The sequence below is a fragment of the Podarcis vaucheri genome (genome assembly GCF_965113315.1).
Source record: "Podarcis vaucheri genome assembly, chromosome: 6".
Taxonomy (NCBI): domain Eukaryota; kingdom Metazoa; phylum Chordata; class Lepidosauria; order Squamata; family Lacertidae; genus Podarcis; species Podarcis vaucheri.
The window spans coordinates 94,546,863-94,566,335 of record NC_138764.1 but is presented as its reverse complement, the minus strand read 5'-3'; the positions used below and the strand labels follow the sequence as shown (position 1 = coordinate 94,566,335).

The 19,473-nt window shown below is 45.1% G+C and overlaps 2 protein-coding genes across 5 annotated transcripts in view; both read left to right on the top strand.

Moving 5' to 3' along the window:
- The first annotated feature begins 961 nt into the window (after nt 1-961).
- FAM217B (family with sequence similarity 217 member B) lies at nt 962-15,198 on the top strand. 4 transcript variants are annotated; one of them, XM_082226198.1, is made up of 6 exons: nt 962-1,728; nt 5,330-5,441; nt 5,555-5,640; nt 9,811-13,537; nt 14,640-14,698; nt 15,011-15,198. In XM_082226198.1, exons 1-4 carry the CDS (start codon nt 1,628-1,630, stop codon nt 11,000-11,002), a joined length of 1,491 nt encoding a protein of 496 aa, XP_082082324.1. In that variant the 5' UTR covers nt 962-1,627; the 3' UTR covers nt 11,003-13,537; nt 14,640-14,698; nt 15,011-15,198. The 4 variants fall into 4 exon arrangements, with proteins under 4 accessions (XP_082082324.1, XP_082082325.1, XP_082082323.1 ...); XM_082226199.1 differs by having other exon boundaries at nt 962-1,723; nt 14,640-15,198; XM_082226197.1 differs by lacking the exon at nt 14,640-14,698.
- Nucleotides 15,199-18,239: 3,041 nt separating this feature from the next.
- Nucleotides 18,240-19,473, top strand: part of SYCP2 (synaptonemal complex protein 2) — a 45,273-nt gene continuing 44,039 nt past the window's right edge. Inside the window, exon 1 of the mRNA XM_082225792.1 lies at nt 18,240-18,364. The gene's annotated coding sequence lies outside the window, so the exon portion shown is untranslated. The remainder of the gene's footprint in view (nt 18,365-19,473) is intronic.

Here is a 19,473-nt window from a genome sequence, read left to right as displayed (position 1 = left end):
CTCTGCTTAGAAACCTCTGAGGAAGCTTGTCCTTCACTCAGAGGAATAGACACCCTGACCGTGGAGGAGAAAGGAAGCATAAAAATGATACGAACAATTACAGAATTTGGACTGGAGCAATGCATCAGAAGGTTGGCGGTTCGAATCCCCGCGACGGGGTGAGCTCCCGTTGCTCAGTCCCAGCTCCTGCCAACCTAGCAGTTCGAAAGCATGTCAAAGTGCAAGTAGATAAATAGGTACCGCTCTGGCAGGAAGGTAAACGGCGTTTCCGTGCGCTGCTCTGGTTCGCCAGAAGCGGCTTAGTCATCCTGGCCACATGACCCGGAAGCTGTACACCGGCCAGTAAAGTGAGATGAGCGCCGGAACCCCAGAGTCTGCTACGACTGGGCCTAGTGGTCAGGGGTCCCTTTACCTTTACCTAAAAGGTCTCAAAAGAGCCTGAAAGGTTTTGAGCTCTCCACAACTCTTAGGCTATGTGCCCATTAGTACCTTAAAACGCAGTAGTGCCGTTTCTCCGTTGGCACACTGCTGTTCACATGGGGGCGGGTGTATCTTCACCCCTTGGGGGGGTTTCACTGCTCCTGCAACACCGACACACCCACCCAACTCCTATTCCTGAAGCTTTACCAACAATTTACAGGTAGGCTCCAGGATGAGAAGGAAGCAGTTTTATTTTGGCTCACAAGCAGAAACCAGGGATGTGGCTGCCTTGATGCCATCATGCTTTCGGAGCCCTGTGTGTATAGGGTGGTATACAAATTTAATACATAATTAATAATAATAATAAATCAGAGACATCTGAAGGCAGCCCTGTTTAGGGAAGCTTTTAATGTTTGATGGATTACTGCATTTTAATATTTTGTTGGAAGCCGCCCAGAGTGCCTGGGGAAGTCCAGCCAGATGGGCGGGGTATAAATAATAAATTTATTATTATTATTATTATTATTATTATTATTTGCCTTTCCAAAGCCGTTTTCTCCCCGCTTCCCTTGGGATGGGGCTCTCCAGGTCTCAGACCCTTTCCCACCTCATCTCCTTCCAGACGATCGCAAAATAATCATAAATAAAGGATAGGATTTTTGCATCCCTCCAGTCATTGATGGTCTCTTCCCTCCGCACAGGGAAGTCCCTCCGGGGGACCACAATGCCTTGCGACTTCAATGGCCCACCTAACCAGCACTGGGGGGGTTTTTTGGAGGGGGGGATGCTTTGCTTCCATATCCCGGCTGTGGACGGCTTTGCAAGGATCTGCAGACGCGGCTAGATAAATCAGTTGCCTCTTGTGCAAAGTCCGGGTTGATGTGTGTGTGGGCGCGCGCGCCGCGGACTCTGATACCGCCGGGGAGAGAAGGCTGATTAAATCTCACTGATATGATAAGGGAAGTCACGTGGAGAGACAGACGGAGAGAGCGCCTGGGAGGAATGCATGGGGTTTGTTTACTGCAGCAACCGGAGGCTGCGAAGTGGAGAGAGAGAGAGAGACCCTGCGTCCCTACGCTTCCTTGCTCTGCCTTGGGCGCACCAAAGGATGCTGGAGAGAGGATCCGATTCTGCAAGGTGTAGGATCGCGCATCAGCCGATGTAAAAGCAACCGCAACGACAACCCCAAAGCAGCCATTCGCCTATAATGGGACCGGGCATCCGAGAGTATCCCTTGCCGCTGCGCTCAGGGAGCCTGCAAAACGAAGCTCCGGTCCATGAGATCCTCGAAGGAAAAGGAATGGTAACGTAAGGATCTCTCCCCCCTTTTCTCGTTCTGGAAGCAGTCGGTTCTGCGCATGCAAACGCGTCGCTGTTTAATGAAATGATGCATATGCAGATGGGAGGCTGGTTAATGAAGTTCAGGGAAAGAGCTAGGCTAGAATGCATCTCTCCCTCCCCCCCACACACAACGTTTTAAATTTATTGTTCCACATCTATGCAAATAGCTGTTACAAGTTTGCTTTTCTTGTGTTGCAAACCAATACTGTGGCAAAAGCTCAAATATGGCCCCTTTTCTTTATGTAAAATATGTCATGGATATAAGCCGGTATCAAGATGAACTGATCGATATATAAGACATACACTGCATTATGCGCTTATAGTTCAGAATAAATGTGATATCATTCTGACATCGCACTTGAACGTGCGTATGTTGTTATTTAGGTACCATGCTTGTTTTGGAACAGGGATATAGATAGCAAAGTCTGCAATCGAATATACCTGGGAGTAAGTTTCATGTAGTATAATGGGGCTTACTTCTGAGTAGGCACATTGACATTGTGTGTGAATGTGTTTTTTGAGGGGGTGGGTGAAGCACCTGGTTTATAAATCAGGTAAGACACTATCACACCTTGTTAGCTTTCAAATACTCAGGTGCCCGTTGGAGCTGCTTCACCCCAGGTTGTTTTCAATCCACCAGCGTTGTGAACTTTCGTTGGTGTGACGGTTTTTGTTCCATGGCTTCTTTTCAAAGTGTAGGAGTGGGGGAAGGGTATATATACTGACCTAAATCTTGCTGCCATTTTCTGTGTGCGTAGCTGCTCTAAATTCAGCCTGCGACCACAAACTGCATGAGAACGGCGAGCCGACGTTTATTTCAAGTAGCAAACTGCAATATAGGGTTCAAGACTCAAAAGGGCTAGTAAAGTAAAAGAATGTAAGTAGGGAAGAGCAGCTGTGCTGGATCAGACCAAGGGTCTAATCCAGTCCCACAGTGGCTGAGTCGATGCCTCCAGGAAGTCTACAAGGATGTGAAGGGAACAGCCCTCTAGGATTGATTGTTCCCCCAGCATACTGCATGTGAACATGGAGTATACTTAACTGCATGGAGTATACTTCATGTTAAGTATACTGCACTTAACTTTGCAGATAGTCACTGACTGTTGTTGTTGTTTAGTCGTTTAGTCGTGTCCGACTCTTCGTGACCCCATGGACCAGAGCACTCCAGGCACTCCTGTCTTCCACTGCCTCCCGCAGTTTGGTCAGACTCATGTTTGTAGCTTCGAGAACACTATCCAACCATCTCGTCCTCTGTTGAACCCTTCTCCTTGTGTCCAACCATCTCGTCCTCTGTCGTCCCCTTCTCCTTGTGCCCTCCATCTTTCCCAACATCAGGGTCTTTTCCAGGGAGTCTTCTCTTCCCATGAGGTGGCCAAGGTCTTGGAGCCTCAGCTTCAGGATCTGTCCTTCCAGTGAGCACTCAGGGCTGATTTCCTTAAGAATGGATACGTTTGATCTTCTTGCAGTCCATGGGACTCTCAAGAGTCTCCTCCAGCACCATAATTCAAAAGCATCAATTCTTCGGCGATCAGCCTTCTTTATGGTCCAGCTCTCACTTCCGTACATCACTACTGGGAAAACCAGTCACTGATAGCCATACCCTTTGTGAATTTCTCTTATCTCATATTAAAGCCACTTCTAAGCTAGTGACCATCAAAATGTCTTTGGGCAGGGAATTCCGTAATTGAATTTTGCACCCTGTGACATCATGTTTTAGTATCCTGTCGTTAAAGTGCAAGTTAATGCAAATTGTAATTAGGAGAGATACCATTTACTCGGGTTTTTGTTTTGTTTTGGTGATGGGAATGCGGAGCACGTATTTCTGATTGTTGTACAAATATCCTCACATCCCACAAGAGATAGCGAAGTGTATGGCATATGATAGTTATTCACTGCCTCGATAGCTAGTAGTGTTATTGGAACACCAGCATTTGCTTCCTCGTGGATTAGATTAGTTGGTTAGAGTGCTGATAATGCCAAGGTTGCAAGTTCGAGCCCCATAAGGGATAACTGTATCTATTCCCACATTTCAGGATGATCCTCAGGGTCCCTTCCAACTCTATATCATCTTGAACATCTCCTGTAAAATCCCTTTTCTTCCTTGTCTCTTAACACAGGCAGCATCGAATGGTGGAGGAAGTACTTAACACCTGTAAACACAAAAAAATTCCTTCCAGTAGCACCTTAAAGACCAACTGGAACCTGTAAACACAATAAGCGATCTGTTTCCACTGGCTGTCTAAACACCACCACCTTTCCCCCCACCTTTATATGCTGGCAACCTAGTCCAGTGAGCCAAGAGAAGCAAAAAGGATAGGTCGTCCCTAGATTTACAGCAATTGCCAGAGACCGCATATGGGGGTGGCACATTGTCACAAGCCAGAGAGAGGCCTGTGGGTAGTTGCTGGATCAAGGAAGCCCATCTGGTTATCAGAAATATGGATGATTGCCCTCCATTTGCTTGGTTTCTTGCCTAAACATTAGCAGGCTCCCAGAATGGCTGGCAAGGTTGCAGCACAGAGAGAGCCAAGGAAGTAGGGAGCAGGAGGCAACACAGTTCCTAACCAGAATGCAGAAACTAGAGAGCTGAACCACAGACCAGAGACTTCTGAGGTCCTAACCCAGAGATGGCACCTGTATTTCCAGTGTTCCAAACCAGCGAGACAGAATCAGGCGCTCCTTTTAGACCCAGGCAGTGGAGGAACGGCTAAGAGCTGTGGGAAAGTTGTAGAAGGATAACTCTTGACCAGGCTTCCTCAACCTTGGCCCTACAGATGTTTTTTGGCCTACAACTCCCATGATCCCTAGCTAGCAGGACCAGTGGTCAGGGATGATGGGAATTGTAGTCTCAAAACATATGGAGGGCGGAGGTTGAGGAAGCCTGGACTGAGTCCTCATTTGGTGCCTTGGAAAAGTTAAATCAGGGATGGGGAAGCTGTGGCCCTTCAGATTTTGTTGAATTCCAACTCCCATCAGGCCCAGTGGGGATAACCTGTGGTCAGAGATTATGGGAGTTGTAGTTTAACAACATCTGGAGTGGACCACATCTTTAGTTAAAGGCATAGGTTCCGTCTGAGAGTATGGGCCCAGAAACTTTATAAATCATACCAGATACAACATAACACAGGTGATTCAAATTTTATTTTATTTTTTAAATTGATTGTAAGGTAGATGCCAGTATCTGCCAACCTGGAAAGTCTAAGTTCTAGTGCTCTAAAATGTAAAAATAGTTATCTTTCCTTCTAATCTAAAAAAAGTATTTCATTTTTTAAAAATTGCTGTTAGAAATCACAAGTTTAGAAGTCTTTGCCATTCTTCTATGGGTAATGTCCAATAAATGTCCATGCCCCAAACACACACTTAAGTAAAACAGATGCAGTAAGGGATTTCAGCTAATGGAAATGGCACATTTAAAATTTCATAGGAGTAATCACATAGGAATAACAACTGCAGGAGAATTAGAAGAGCTTTCTATAATGGGTTAGAAATGTCTGCAAACAGAAAAAAATATTCTTCTTTTTTTAAAAAAAATCCCTTTGAAAATAGTCCTCTTTTTAATCATTACTAGTTCCAGTGGCGGAAAGAGCCATCCAAGTGCCAAGGAAATCAAGAAATCGCCACCACATATAAGACCTTCTCCCAGCAGACTTGGCAAAAATATTTCAGCCGCTACTGAAAAGGTAAAGTGTCTTACGCTTCACGGCAGCAATTTTTTTTTTTTTTTGGGGGGGGCAGACATATTCTCTGGTTTTCCTACTGGAGCTATAACTATACATTACTCGATTTTTCTTAGACTTCCTGTCATGCAACAGAACACAAGCAGACAACTCTTCACTACAAAGAAAAAAACCAGCTTTGTGAAAATCTCCAACGAAACAGGTAAAGTTCTCTTGGCAGTGTTTATATGTGGTATACAAGCCCACTGCATGCATGAATGTAGACTGCGTAGGTAGAAACACAACCGTTGGCATGGTCAAGTTTTGAAAAGTTCTGGGAATAGGACATGAATGTTTATTCCAAACTACCGACCGGTTGGGCAATATGCTGGTGATTTTTGTTCACCTTTCGCCACTTATGGATGATCAATGCTGGGAGCTTGATGTGCGGATGAACTTGTGTCAGATAAAAACAATTGTAAGTGGCCTTAGGTTGGTGGGTTGGTTTGCAGGGAAGGGCAAAGGAACTGAAGCATGGAATGTTGGGGAAGAAGTTATTAAAGAACAGAAAATCTGGATCACATTTGTATGTGTAATACAAGCTTTGAGCTTGAGGAAGAGCGCCACAATCAGGGTGGATTTGATTTAAATCAAATCAATTTAAATCATGATTTAAATCACTAGTCAGTAAGACTTGATTTAAATCATTTTTTTTACAGAAAGGTTCATTCTTGCTGGTATAATCTTAATATTTGTAACCAGATGAAGGTTTCATATTTGGAATAATAAATTTTCAGAGTAGTTTTTAAAGTTATATAAAAAATTACTGATTTGGTTACACTATTAGAAATACAAAGGCAGGTAATTATGAAATTATTGTCAACTTTTCTGCTGTGCTTTATTGGAAGGAGAAAAATAATCATTAGCTTAATAACAATTTAAACAATTTAACTAAAACAACATTATAGCATATGTATCCATTTGTTAACTGATGTGGTTAAACGATTTAAATAAAAACAAAACTTAGACTGAGTTTTAGCACACATGAAAAACTTAAAACAAATCCTTATTTCCTGATGAATAGCCTTTGGACTATAATGTAACTTAAATAGAAAACTATCTTTAGAAAGATTTTTCCTCCAAAAGCATTTTATTTTAAAAATCCGATTTAAATAAAAAAATCTGATTTAAATCAATAAAATCTGATTTAAATTAAAAAACAAAATCCGATTTTTAAATTATTATTTTTTAAAAATCATTGATTTTTATCTCCATAACCACAATACACAGCAGCTGTGGGCTAGATCCATATTTGAAAAGGCAACCATGCCACCTTTATTTTTCCTGTTTATCTTAAAGCATGCATTTTATTTCATCACATGGTCAAAAGTTGCCAGGTGCAGGTTTTCTTCTTATTCAATGTTTATGCTAACTAGACAAGCTCCTGAAACAGGAAGTTTTTTTGGAACACATATCCAGACAACGCACATGTTCACAATTGCAAACATGCAGCTTAGCTGAAACGTATTGAATGGCGTTGATTTCAGCAATGGGCTTTGCCCAGAACGAATAAGAAGTGTTCATCGGTTTCCTTCGCATCTGCTTTTCCTTCTTTAATATAATTGCCAGCATTTAATTTTAGATCCAAATTAACATGCATTAGCCATACTGTTTATAAAAAGATGTAAATCATTAGAAATATTGTTTAATATGCTGCAGTCTGGTTAAACTCAGCTGAACAGAAAGATGTTGCAGAGGCATAGATGGGGGCGGCACTTACTGGAAGTGACTCGGTGACTCGGTGGCTTGGGCACCTGCAGGCTCCGTGCTGCCCAAAATGGCAGCATGTGTCAGCCCGGGAGCCCAAGCACCTAGCTACGCCACTGAAATGTTGAGCTGTGTTGCAAACAGATTAGAAGCAGTTTTCTTGAGTAAGTTAAACAGAAGTTAAAGTTTAAGTTAAGTAAGTTTACGTTTAAGTTAAAGTAAGTAACAGAAGTAAACAGAAGTTGAGTAAATCCGCTCCACTTCCCAGTGGGGAGCAGTTGTGGTGGACAGCGTGGTCACCCCCTCCTCACCGGGGGCGGGGGACTTTGTCCCCCTTTGCCCGGGAATCCCGGCCCTGTCAGAGCCTGGCCAGCCAATCCACTGGCCGGGGGGCATGGCCGGGGGCGTTTAAACTGAGGAGCGAGCCAGAGGACTGATGTGGGGGAGGGGAGGTGTGGCCATCACCTGCCCCTCCATGCTTAAGGGTACTCCATTAAAGGAATCCAGGGGCGTTGATCTTGTCTGAAGCCCGGTTGGGGGCTAGAGCCTTGACACGACCCCGATGGGAACACCAGGGGGAGCTGGAGTTGGTTTGCATCAACAATGGTCTACCCTACCGGTGGTTTACCCTTACCGGACTTCTTGCACACTGGGCAGGAGTCAGATATAAAAAGGTAAAGGGACCCCTGACCATTAGGTCCAGTCGTGACCGACTCTGGGGTTGCAGCGCTCATCTCGCTTTATTGGCCAAGGGAGCCGGCGTTTGTCTGTAGACAGCTTCCGGGTCATGTGGCCAGGATAACTAAGCCGCTTCTGGCGAACCAGAGCAGTGCACGGAAACGCCGTTTACCTTCCTGCAGGAGTGGTACCTATTTATCTGCTTGCACTTTGTGCTTTTGAACTGCTAGGTTGGCAGGTGCAGGGACCAAGCAACGGGAGCTCACCCTGTCGCAGCAATTCGAACCGCCGACCTTCTGTTCGGCAAGTCCTAGGCTCTGTGGTTTAACCCACAGCGCCACCTGCATATATCTGAGTCAGATATAGTCGGGTCCAATCAATGCCTAAGCCAATACCGCTCATATTCTGTAATTTAATTTAATAAAATTGTGGCCAAATTAGCCCAATAACATGAACCTAATATCCGCGTCTCTGTATGAGTTATTTCCCAACGAGGGGGTGGCTGCGGGGTTAAACAGAAAAAGCTGCAAGTCCATGCACACTTCCTTGGGCATAAGTTCCATGTAACTCAGTGGGACTTAATATTGAGCCAACATGCTTAGGATCATACCGTTAGGTTGTTGCTGCTGTCGTTGTCATCCGTCTGTCTTGAGAGACAATGGAGTGTGTCTGCAGGGGTGAAGTCAAACCGCTGTGTTATCAGCCCCAAGGTGACCTCCCCGGGGCACAAGCCTGGGTATGGAGTGCGCATGGAGGTCCTGGGCTGCCCAGAAGATAAGACCCTCCTCTCTGCCTCTCTGATGTGGTCCAAAGGAAAGCAGAGCAATATGTTTGACAATACGTTCTGCCCAAGATTATGATGGACTTCAACTCCATTCAGCCAATGCATGATAAATGGCCAGGGATTATGGGAGTTGTGGACCAACATCTGGAGGGCCATATGTTTACCATCCCTGTTTTACAGGTAAGTAGGCCAGTTGAGGCAAGGGACAGTTTTGCAACCATACGAGCTGTGCAGACGAGGGAATTGCAGTAAGTCCTACTTCAGGATTCCTGCATTGTAGTGGGGTGGACTAGATGACTCACAGGGTCCCTTCCAACTCTACAATTCTATGATCTGAAGGGCATCACTTTGGCTCCATGCTAAACCCACTTACCGGGGAATTTAATGAGGCTTACTTCTGAGTATCGGATTGCCTTGTAAATTTAAGATTTTTGCAGATGATTTCTTATCAGATGTAGGAAGAGTGCAGAATATTCAGTGCCTGGATTGGTATCACTTTATCAGGGTGAGCCTTTAATATCCTGCCTTTATGAAAACATTTATGAGATTTTGCTTCCCCTGCTGCTTCAGATGGCAGATATACCAGAGTGTTCATTTTTGGTATACGTGTCCAAAATTCAAAGTAAGTATCTCCTGTCTCCTTTCATGCTTTCTACTGTATAAAGCTCCCACACCAGGTTTTCATACTGCTCTATCGGGGTTTACAGATATTCAAGCAGTTTTCTACCTCGATGTGGGTAAATAGGCTGGCTAAACAGTAGCGCTGTTTACAGTGGCAACCGGGCGGGAAATAGAAGCAATCTTTTACAGACCATTCCAATGCCTTTTAATAAAGACCACCCAATACAAAATGCTATTAAGATGATTGATAAGAGTTATGGAGAACCTGTGACTCTCCAGATGTGGCTGAACTACAAATCATACCCATCATCCCTTATTGTTAGCTATGATGGATGGTAGTGATGGGAAGAACATCTGGAGGCTTGCAGCTTCCCTATCTCTGCTTTATAGAACATTTTTATAACTAGCTCGTTCATATCACCATCTTTATGTCTTTGTACATTTTGTCTTTTCTCCTTTTGTGCTTGGTTTGCAGTCATACGTTTGTGGCAATGACTTTTTAAAAAACAAAAAAGACTAAATATTATTTCTTTTCCCGCCTAGAACAACAAATGTTTGCACTTCTTCATACAAAGCACCAAGGTTAAAAAAGGAACCTCTGGTCAGAAAGTATTACGAGGCTGGATGGAGCAAAATCCCTTCTGTGTTTAAGGATGCTTCCTGGAGTGATTCCAGCGGCGCAGAAGATGGGCTGACTCAGAGTTTTTGTTGCAAGCAAAAAGGCAATTTAGAGAGAAACTCTGGAGGGCATTCAGCTGAAGCAGACCCCTACGGCCCTGGATATCAAAGCGTCTCTGCTGACGCAATGTTTCTTGACTTCGAATCCATGCGGATTATGAAAGACGATTCTGATCAGGACAGCGCCAGTGACCTTTCCGACTCGGAGAGAATCCCCATTCCCCCTTCGCCTTGCACCCCGCCGGAGCTCAACCTGCGAGCGGAGGAGATTGACCCTCTGTGCTTTGAACACCTCTTTGACACAAAATTCAAGCAGCCCGATTACTATTACCCGGACTTCCTGCCTCCCCCTTTCAACACCTGGGACTTGAAAGGGCTGGTGGCATTTGTCAACACGGAATGCAAATCAGAAACTCGGCCAGAGCCGTCGGGGACGCTTGAGAAGTACGTCGACCGGCTATTGGAGCTGGAATGGCTGCAGATGCAGACGATACAGGCTGAGAAAGGGAAGGCCGCCAAGACAAGGCCTCAGACTGCTCCCGGTTCCCTCCGGACCTTAAAAAGCCCTGGCAAAAACAAACCGTTGCACAGTCCTTTTCCGCAGAAACAACTGACTGTCCACGAAGGTTTTCCAAGAGTCCTCTCCGGCCAGCAGGGTCACAGAAGAGAGTTGCATGGCGAAGGACCCAGCCAAGTTGTTCCCCATGAAGGTCAGTTGAGAACGGCTGAAGCGACGTGTGGCTTCTCAGCTCGCCCCAGGCGGCCTTGTGAAGCACGAGGCGAAACCAAAAAGCAGCCTACTGCCAAGCAGCCGTTGGTCAGTAAGCATCCTTCTGAGAGTAGCTCTATGATCCAGGGAGCTGGCAACATCCGGCCACCCAAGCAACCCTCTTCCTTCCATGGTTCAGCTGTCCCTCTCAAGGGGCTGCCAGCCCACGCCTGCCCAAATCCTAAAAAGAATGGGAATGCGGGTAATTACGTTCCTGCCAAAAAAGTTTCAGCGGATAAGAAGCTAAAGGCAAATGGCACAAAGCAAACGCCATGTAAATTTAAATAACGCTGCAGTAGCAGTTTGCTGTTCTTGTTGCTGTGGGGCTTGGCAATCCTTTCTGTGTGGCAAAGAGCTGGAATAGCAGTTCAAGTGCTGTGGAGAAGGAAGAAATATGCTCCTCCCTGATTCCCTTGCCATGTGTTGTGATTGGACTTGGTGTCAGAGGTCTGGTTCAACCCCTCCCCAGTCAACACAATCCAGGAAGCTAAGTGCCCTGTCCCTAGGGGTGACTCCCACTGCAGGGGCCAGTGGGGAAAGGGTCTTGCTTTTCAGGGTACACCCATAAAAACCTGCTTGAAGCCCACCCCATCTTGTTCCTACACTGATTTGAAATATCTGGTTCTGAAGTGGCCAGGCAATAACCCTTTTTCCTTCCTGTTGAGCTAAGTTTTCTTGTTGTTTTTTACAAGAAAATGCTGTTGTGAGGTGGGAAACAACAACAGTACCAGCAATTTATTATTCTTATGGTGCCCATCTGACTGGGATGTCCCAGCCACTCTTGGTGGCTTCCAACAAATGATAAAACATCAGATATTAAGAACAACACATGCTTGTTTCCAAATAAGCTTGCCATTGCCATGATTGCATCTCGATTTTGCCACACAGGGATGCATTTATAAGCACCAATACATGCAGAAAACTCACGGGAATTTCTCCCCTGTTTAAAATGATACTGCAGACTTGCGACGTTTGGAGAAACAGAGATTTATTTGCTTTAATCAGGGAAGCTTCAAATAGAATGGGAATGCATCGTTTTGGGGACAGTCGTAGGAGAAGAACCTTGGGGGGTGATGAATATCTGTACCATGACTGCCAGGCCACAGCTGAGTGGTAGAGCATGTACTTTGCATGCAGAAGGTCCCTCGTTCAATCCACAACATCTCCAGGTAGGGCTGGGAGACTCCTTCCTGAAACCCTGGAGAGCCAATGCCAGTCAGAGTAGACAGTACTGACCTAGATAGACCAATGACCTAACTCAAGATGAGGCATCTTCATATGTTCCTACGATAGAGCCACGGGGGAAGTTGCACGGCAGGGTGAAGAGAAGGCGCCATTGAAGATTCGTCAGCTGATCAGACTGAGGGGGCCTGAATGAAAGGAATACAGACAGGTCCGTGGGAGACCTAGCTAAATAGACCCTGTTCAAACAGGATAAGAGTTTACACGGTAAGGGTAGATCATAAGCCAGATAGTGAATCTGGAACTCACTATCCAAGTATCCCAAAGATGCTGGGGTAGAATTTCCCTGGACTAGGAACGCACAGCAAGGTGGATAGCAGGACCTTCGCTCCTAATGACAAAAGCATGTGTTGCCATATGCACTAGTAGAGCTTTATTGTGAGGTTGACACTGATTTACTCTTAGTAGTTTGTGGAGGAAGTCTGGCTTCCTCATAGGAATATTCATGGCTAGATTGCTCAAGCCGCACATTCGAAGAGTTCATTATCTTTGATCTTATGCCAGCAGAAAGTATTTTCACTACAGCAAAGGGTTTTCTGTTGGTCTTTAGTCAAAGGGTTGGTTATTTTCGAATGCAGAAAGTTTGAAGAAAACACAAATTATTTATTTCATTTGTCTTTGAAGGATTTGCTCCTGCGTAATCCTGGAACAAGCAAACGATAACCCGGTCAAGCCTTTTGCCGTGTTTAGCAGCTAGTTTGCAGTTCCTGCCATTGTGTTTGTGGCAGTGTTTTCCTTCCAAAGTCTTTGTCGGCTTAAAACTGAGCCAGCAAGCTTTATCTATGCAAAGTCAAAACATCTCTGAGCTCCATAATTTTTCTCAGCCTCGGTGATGGCTGACCATTTTCCACTCTGGGTTGGGAGCTGAAAATGTTAGGATTCTAAGGGTCCTTCCAGCAAAGCTAAGTGTATACTTGGAAGTGAAAGATCTTGATGATTTTGCACATAATTTGAATAAGGATCAGCATAGCTGATGTTTGACATAGCAGCAGCAGCTTCATGCACAATAGCATTACAGTCACAAGAGAAACCCAATCCTTTGATGCTCTGGGTCGTATAAAACTAAACTGCTTAGTCTGTGAAAGGATTTCGGCTTGTACAACATAACTCCTCCCTTCTCCCACCATGCACCAAATCTGTGGGCAGGAGCTTGAGCTGTACTTCCAATGTGGCACAAAGACACTATGATCACATCTTCAGGTCTGAGCAAGACTTCATAGTAAGCATGCAGCTGCTGCTACAAATGATCATCGTGCATCAGGTTCTCTCCCTCCATAATATGTAGTAGAACTTAACTCAAATTGTGATGTCATGATGTTCTACATTTCGTTGCCAAGTGCCATTGACAGCTGAAGGCATGGAATAGGAGAGGAGAAAGACAGCAAAGTGTGACGTGTAAGTTCTGCAACAGGTTATGCAGAACTAGTAATAGAGGCGCCACTAAGATTTTTGGAAACAGCCCTCCACTTATCCCGGTGCTTAGTTTGCTCCTCAACGCATTCATTGACTTGTATTTCTAGTCCTCTCTTTGCTTGGTATACTCCAAAGCACCCAAAATATCTTTTAATCTCCTTAAAACAGGTAAAGCTTACCAAAGGCAATACTTTGCTCTACAGCTGTTTCGGAAAGGCCAGAGTTGAATGCCTACAGTGCTTCCAACAGATGGCCAGGCTTTTTTCCCAGGTTTTAAGGGGATAGGAGCATGATTAATCCAATTCAGGGAAGTACTGATTCAGAACCATGTGTTACGTCACATTTAAAATGGCCACAGTATAGTTAAACCATGGTCTCAGGAGACTGGTGAACACATGGAGCTCTGGTCCTCAAGGGCTACTGCATTTGCTTCAGTGGAAGACCAGGGCTGTAGAGGCATCATTTCATGTCTGCAAAGCACCACCTTCCTCTGGATTGAATTGGGAGGACCCATGCACATGCAATCTCTGTGTTATGCATCAGAACACACATGGGGATCTGGAAAGCAGAATAAGGTTATGGTAAGGCAGTTGAAAACGTCCTGCCATGAGTGAAACCGAAAGTGGACTGATCAGCTAGCTGAATCAAATTATATTGCTATGGGGTAGGGGGAAACCTCTAACATTTTACTTCTCGATACTTATACTTCCAGTTTACTTGGTAACCCCCCCCTCCCCGGGAAAAGCTAATGTTTGAATAGCAGCTGGTTAAGGAACAACACTGGGCAGACGCCATGATTTGATTTTATCTGGACTGTTTGTCAATATGGCAGCTACCTGCAGTGGAAGGCTCCTGGACCGATACGGCAGAAACGCCAGTTTGTGAAGAGAGGATGTGAATTTACAGGGGGGGAATCTCGGACTACAGATTTGGACTATAAAGAAGAAGAGTAAAGACATAAAATCCACACAGAAACATTTTATTTGGACTTAAACTTGCTTGCAGAATGAAAGCAGAGACTGTTGAAAATAATGAAGGATTGACATCAGAATGTATTAAGGGAATTATTGTAATATTTTGAAATGCAGTAGAAATATGAGATGATTAGGATTCCCTCCGATCTCAAAGTATGGGAAGTTAGCTAAAAAATAATAATTTATAATTAGGCATAACATTGGGATTTGTTTGATTATTGGATAATTTGTATAATTTGGAATATATAATTTGGTTTGATTGGAAAAATTCAATAAATACTATTTTTTTAAAAAAGAAAATATCCTGATCTCTTCCACAGAATGTTCTTCAGCAGAAGACATTGATAATAAATGTGTATGTATACCTTCAGTTTATCTTCAAGTGTGATTTAATTGGAAGTTTAAAAAGCAAGTTGTGTGCATACTTAAACCATTTTATTGGTTGAATTTGTACAATGATACTGAATTATGTATTCGTTCTCCCCTGCTCTGGTGCTTTTCACCATAACTTTCTAAGATCTGAAAGCATGGAAATGAGTCACATTCAAATGTCCTTAAAATAAGTAATGAAACAGGATTTATTTGTTGTACTTCCATTGTAAGATGCCACGTTCTCAGGAATGGCTGAAAACTGATTGGTGTATTTATTTATTTATGAACTTTGCAGGTGTTTTCTTCCAAGTCAGACCTAGCCTTGAACTGTATCACTCATCTGTGTTATTGTCTGAAGGTCATATGATATTGTTACAAATATCATTCCCCCGCCCCCGTATCCTCAAGCATGCTCTGGTCAGATTGAATAAATATCAGCTTTTTCTGTCAAAAAACAAAATCAAATAAACTTACTTTGCGCAAGGCTTTGGGATCTGTCTTCATGGAAACTTTTTGTTTAACTGTCCCTCATTACTCTTGCAAAATCTGAAAGCAACAACTGCATCTAATTCCAGCCAAAAGTCAGTGTGGTCTGTTTGCCAAATATGGTTTGTTGTTGTTTCAAATAGATTGTCACCTAAAGGACTGGCTTATGAGATAACTAATATATATAAATCATAGGTACATTTCCCCAATATGTTAAAAGTGGCTTCATGGACTGCTGGTCTCCTGTCTTGTGCCCTACTATTCCAACAGGTAACAGGCACCACTGGTAGCAAAGACAGTATTTACAGATGCACTTTCTCTGTTTTGTTGCAAGCATGAAAACAGCTTGCGCAGATCTATAACATGGTGCCTGGTTCAGGGTGCCTTGTACCAAGCAAGCTGTGATGTCAGTGAGTGGGCCCCAACCACCCAACCACCAGGCACCATGTTATAGATCTGAGCCCAAAGCATCTTCAACTATTATAAAAAGAATTGTTTAAAAAATGGGAAGGATGACAATCAACTAAATAGTACATTCTGCCTAAATAAGTAGATATCTGGGGCCATCACCCAACGAAAGAAAGTTGATTAATTGTATGGCATGTAATCAGTTAAGTCTGCATGTAGGTGCACATTTTAAACAGATAGTTCTGAAGCAAAAGCTCACTTTGATTTGTGATGATGCCTGCAGTCAGGCCCCATCTTAGAAGAGGTTTTCCCTCCTGTAGGGAGGGGGGAAAAAGGGGGAATGGCTGTTTTAAGTTGGTTAGAGCAGAGCTTCCCAAACTGTCACGACATGTCAGTGTGTCAGCTGCAGCGTGTAGTTGTGTCGCACAAACACTCCCCGTGCTCCAGGGCTGGGAAGGGGTTCGTTTAACCCCTGGTTTACTAGTACAACTGAATTACTATGTTGTGAAATGATGCATGTCAAAAAAAAAGTGTGTCACCAACACATTCAAATCACATTCCCCTCCTCTCAAAGAATTCTGGGTACTGTAGTTTACAATTCCCAGCAAACTACAGTGCCCAGGATTCTTTGGAGTGAAATGTTCCTCAAATGTACAGTGGTACCCCGCAAGACGAATGCCTCGCAAGACGGAAAACCCGCAAGACGAAAGGGTTTTCTGTTTTGGAGGTGCTTCGCAAGACGAATTTCCCTATGGGCTTGCATCGCAAGACGAAAGCCCATAGGGAAATGCTGGCGGTCGGGAGCAAAGACTTTCGCCCACAGCCGGCCTTCAGAAGAGGACCTCTTCTGAAGGCCGGCGGGGGGCAAAAGTCTTTGCTCCCGCCCCCCGCCTGCCTTCCCCCCCGCCTGCCCCGGGTGATCTTAAAATGCTGGCGGGCGGGAGCGAAGCGTTAGCTGCCGACCCCCAGCATTTTAAAATCTCCCTGTGTCCCGGGGAGGTTTTAAAATGCTGGGGGTCGGGAGCGAAGTGCTGCCGACCCCCAGCATTTTAAAACGCTGTTCCGAAGGGGGGGCGGGGACACCTGCCCCAGCCGCCCCACTTCGGAAAGCTGTTCCGAAGTGGGGAGGGGGGGCGGGGACACCTTCTGAAGGCGGGCAGGGGGCGAAAGTCTTTGTCCCCCCTGCCTGCCTTCCCAGGGGCTTTTAAATCGCCCCGGACAGCGGAGAAGTCCTCCGCTGTCCGGGGCGATTTTAAAATGCCGCCCGCCAGCATTTTAAGATCGCCCCGGACAGCGAAGTCCTCCGCTGTCCCAGGGTTTTTTAAAATGCTGGGGGTGGGAAGAAAAGCCCTTGTCCCCCCCCCCCAGCCTTCAGAAGAGGTCGGGGGACAGACTGTCCCCGGACCTGGTCTGAAGGTGGTTTCCCTAGGAACGCATTAATTGATTTTCAATGCATTCCTATGGGAAACCGTGCATCGCAAGACGAAAAAACCGCAAGACGAAGAGACTTGCGGAACGATTTAATTTCGTCTTGCGAGGCACCACTGTACTTAAAAGCTGCAGTGTACTACTGTATAGGTTGCCTATATTTTCTTATGTTACAGTGACATCTGGTGGTGCTTATAAATTTTCCTCACAAGGTTTAACACTCTATTTCTTACTCCCTTTGTAAAAAAATGTTATTACAAGTAGAACAGTGCATACTTAGAAAATCCACATACTGATTATGCCACTAAGTGGCATACTTAGAAAATCCACATACTGATTTGAATAAAACGGCACTAGGGTGGCTGCTGCTGGATGTTTTGCCCTTTTTTTTTAGTCTGTGGGGGACAATATTTACCTCAGCGCTTATTTTTCTGCGTTTTTAGAATGCGCAGTGAAGGAAGCAGCGTTTCGGCGAGCCACATGTGCTCGCCCAAAACGAGCTCGTTTCTCAGCTGTACACATTTTTGTTTTAAACGCAACAACAGTGCTAGAATTTGGGAAGGATTTAAGAACTTGAAAGCAATTTAGTGAATTCTCTCCTCACATCTTAAAATAATGGAAGCCGTACTTATTTACTATGACTGGTACCATTACTACCAATGACAATAAATGTTAACTAGCGCCATTTATCATTATGTCCAATGAAGCGAGGGCGTTATGAAAATACTGAGGTGAATTGAAAAGCACTTGAGGGGATACTGTGGAGAAGGGAAAACTACTCTAAAGATGGTCGTGGCAGTTCGTGCGTTCGCGGGGGGCGGGGAAAAAATAGAAATACAGTAAATTAAGCGCTCGACATTTGCGCAAGTAATTAACAGAGCTTTAGCAGTTGCGGGCCACAATCGCGTCAACCTCTGGAGCGAGCAGGGGCGGGGCGAGAAACAGCGGTTGACAACGACCGTTATCAGTCACGCTCGTCACCCGCTGATTGGCTGGAAGGAATAGGCAGCGTGGAGAAGGAGGGGGAGGAAGCGAGCGTGACTGCGTGGGGAGGAGGGCCTTGGACTTGGGAGAGAGGATTTCCTCGCCCCGCCCCCTCCGCGGCCCGCCTCTGAGTGACCCCGCCTTCCACCTCAGGACGGCTTAAAGCGATTGGCTGTCAGGGTTCCTCGAGGCGGGCGTATTCCTCCGGAAAGGTGATTGGCTGGCGGGGCGGCGGCGCGTCTTGGCGGCTTCGTTCGGGCGTCGTGTGAGGGAAGCGCCTAGGCCGCCCTTATACCTCGCAGCCGCGGCTTCAGGGCCACCCTCGCCTGAGGGCGCTGGCCAGGTAACCGGGTAGAGCCGCTGAGTAGAGCAGGCCCACGGAAGTGAACGGGCCTAAGTCTCCCCCCCCCCCGGTTCCACTTCGGATTTCTTGGCAGTAATCTTGCTAGATCATTGGTTTCCTTTTCCTTCTGAGAGAAAGCTAGCTGATTTTCGTGGAAATACCGTATTTGCTTCGTTCGCCTTTTTAACTGCTGTGCCCCTTGGGTTATTTTACCCACCGGTTTCCACATTGGGGGATAGAAACATAAAAACAGACCCCCGTTTGCAAATGTTTCTTGTCAGCCTGCAAGGGAAGGGAGGGGACAATGGGTGACATTTGCCTAAGGGAGGTTATACAAACGGTTAAAAAAAAAAAATTCCTTCCAGTAGCACCTTAAAGACCAACTAAGTTAGTTGGAACTCTTGCCAAGCTTGGTGGTTCCTGATAGAGTTGTCTAATACAAGGAGTTCCTCCTTTATTAGCTGCTGTTTAGAGTAGAGAACGCTGATCAGATGTTTGAGCAGCTTCTTAGAGAAAGTGTTGCATAGTTTTCTAGCATATTCAGTGGGATACGTGGATTGTAGAGGGTTCTTAATTCTAAGACCCTTGGGTATAATGTCCAGGTTCTTGCATTTAGTAAGAAAGAAGATATCAGTCTGTACCTGTGCAAGTTTCTTGGTGAGGTTGATGGACTTCCATTTCATGCGGCTCAATGTGGTGCCTTCCATGGTTCCAGTTACAGGTAGGTAGCCGTGTTGGTCTGCCAGTAGCACCTTAAAGAGGTGCTACTGGAAGGAATTTTTTTATTTTGACTATGGCAGACCAACACGGCTACCTACCTGTAACTGGTTTAAAATAAGTCATTCGTTTTACAAGTCTTCCTTGAGTATTTTGGTGCGCTTGAACTTCATGGAGACAAGAAACTGCTCCTCTTGAGTTTTAGCTTAGACTGCATTTTTCCAGGCAAGTGTTAACCCCAGCTTATCTACTGCAAAACTCACCCTTGTTGCCCCAAATTCTTACTAGCAGTTATGCAGCATACAGCAGCTTTTTCATACTGCTGTAGCATGGTTGTAGTTGCTTTGATAATTACTGCTGCTAGGCAACTGCCAAAGAAATGATAAGAAGCC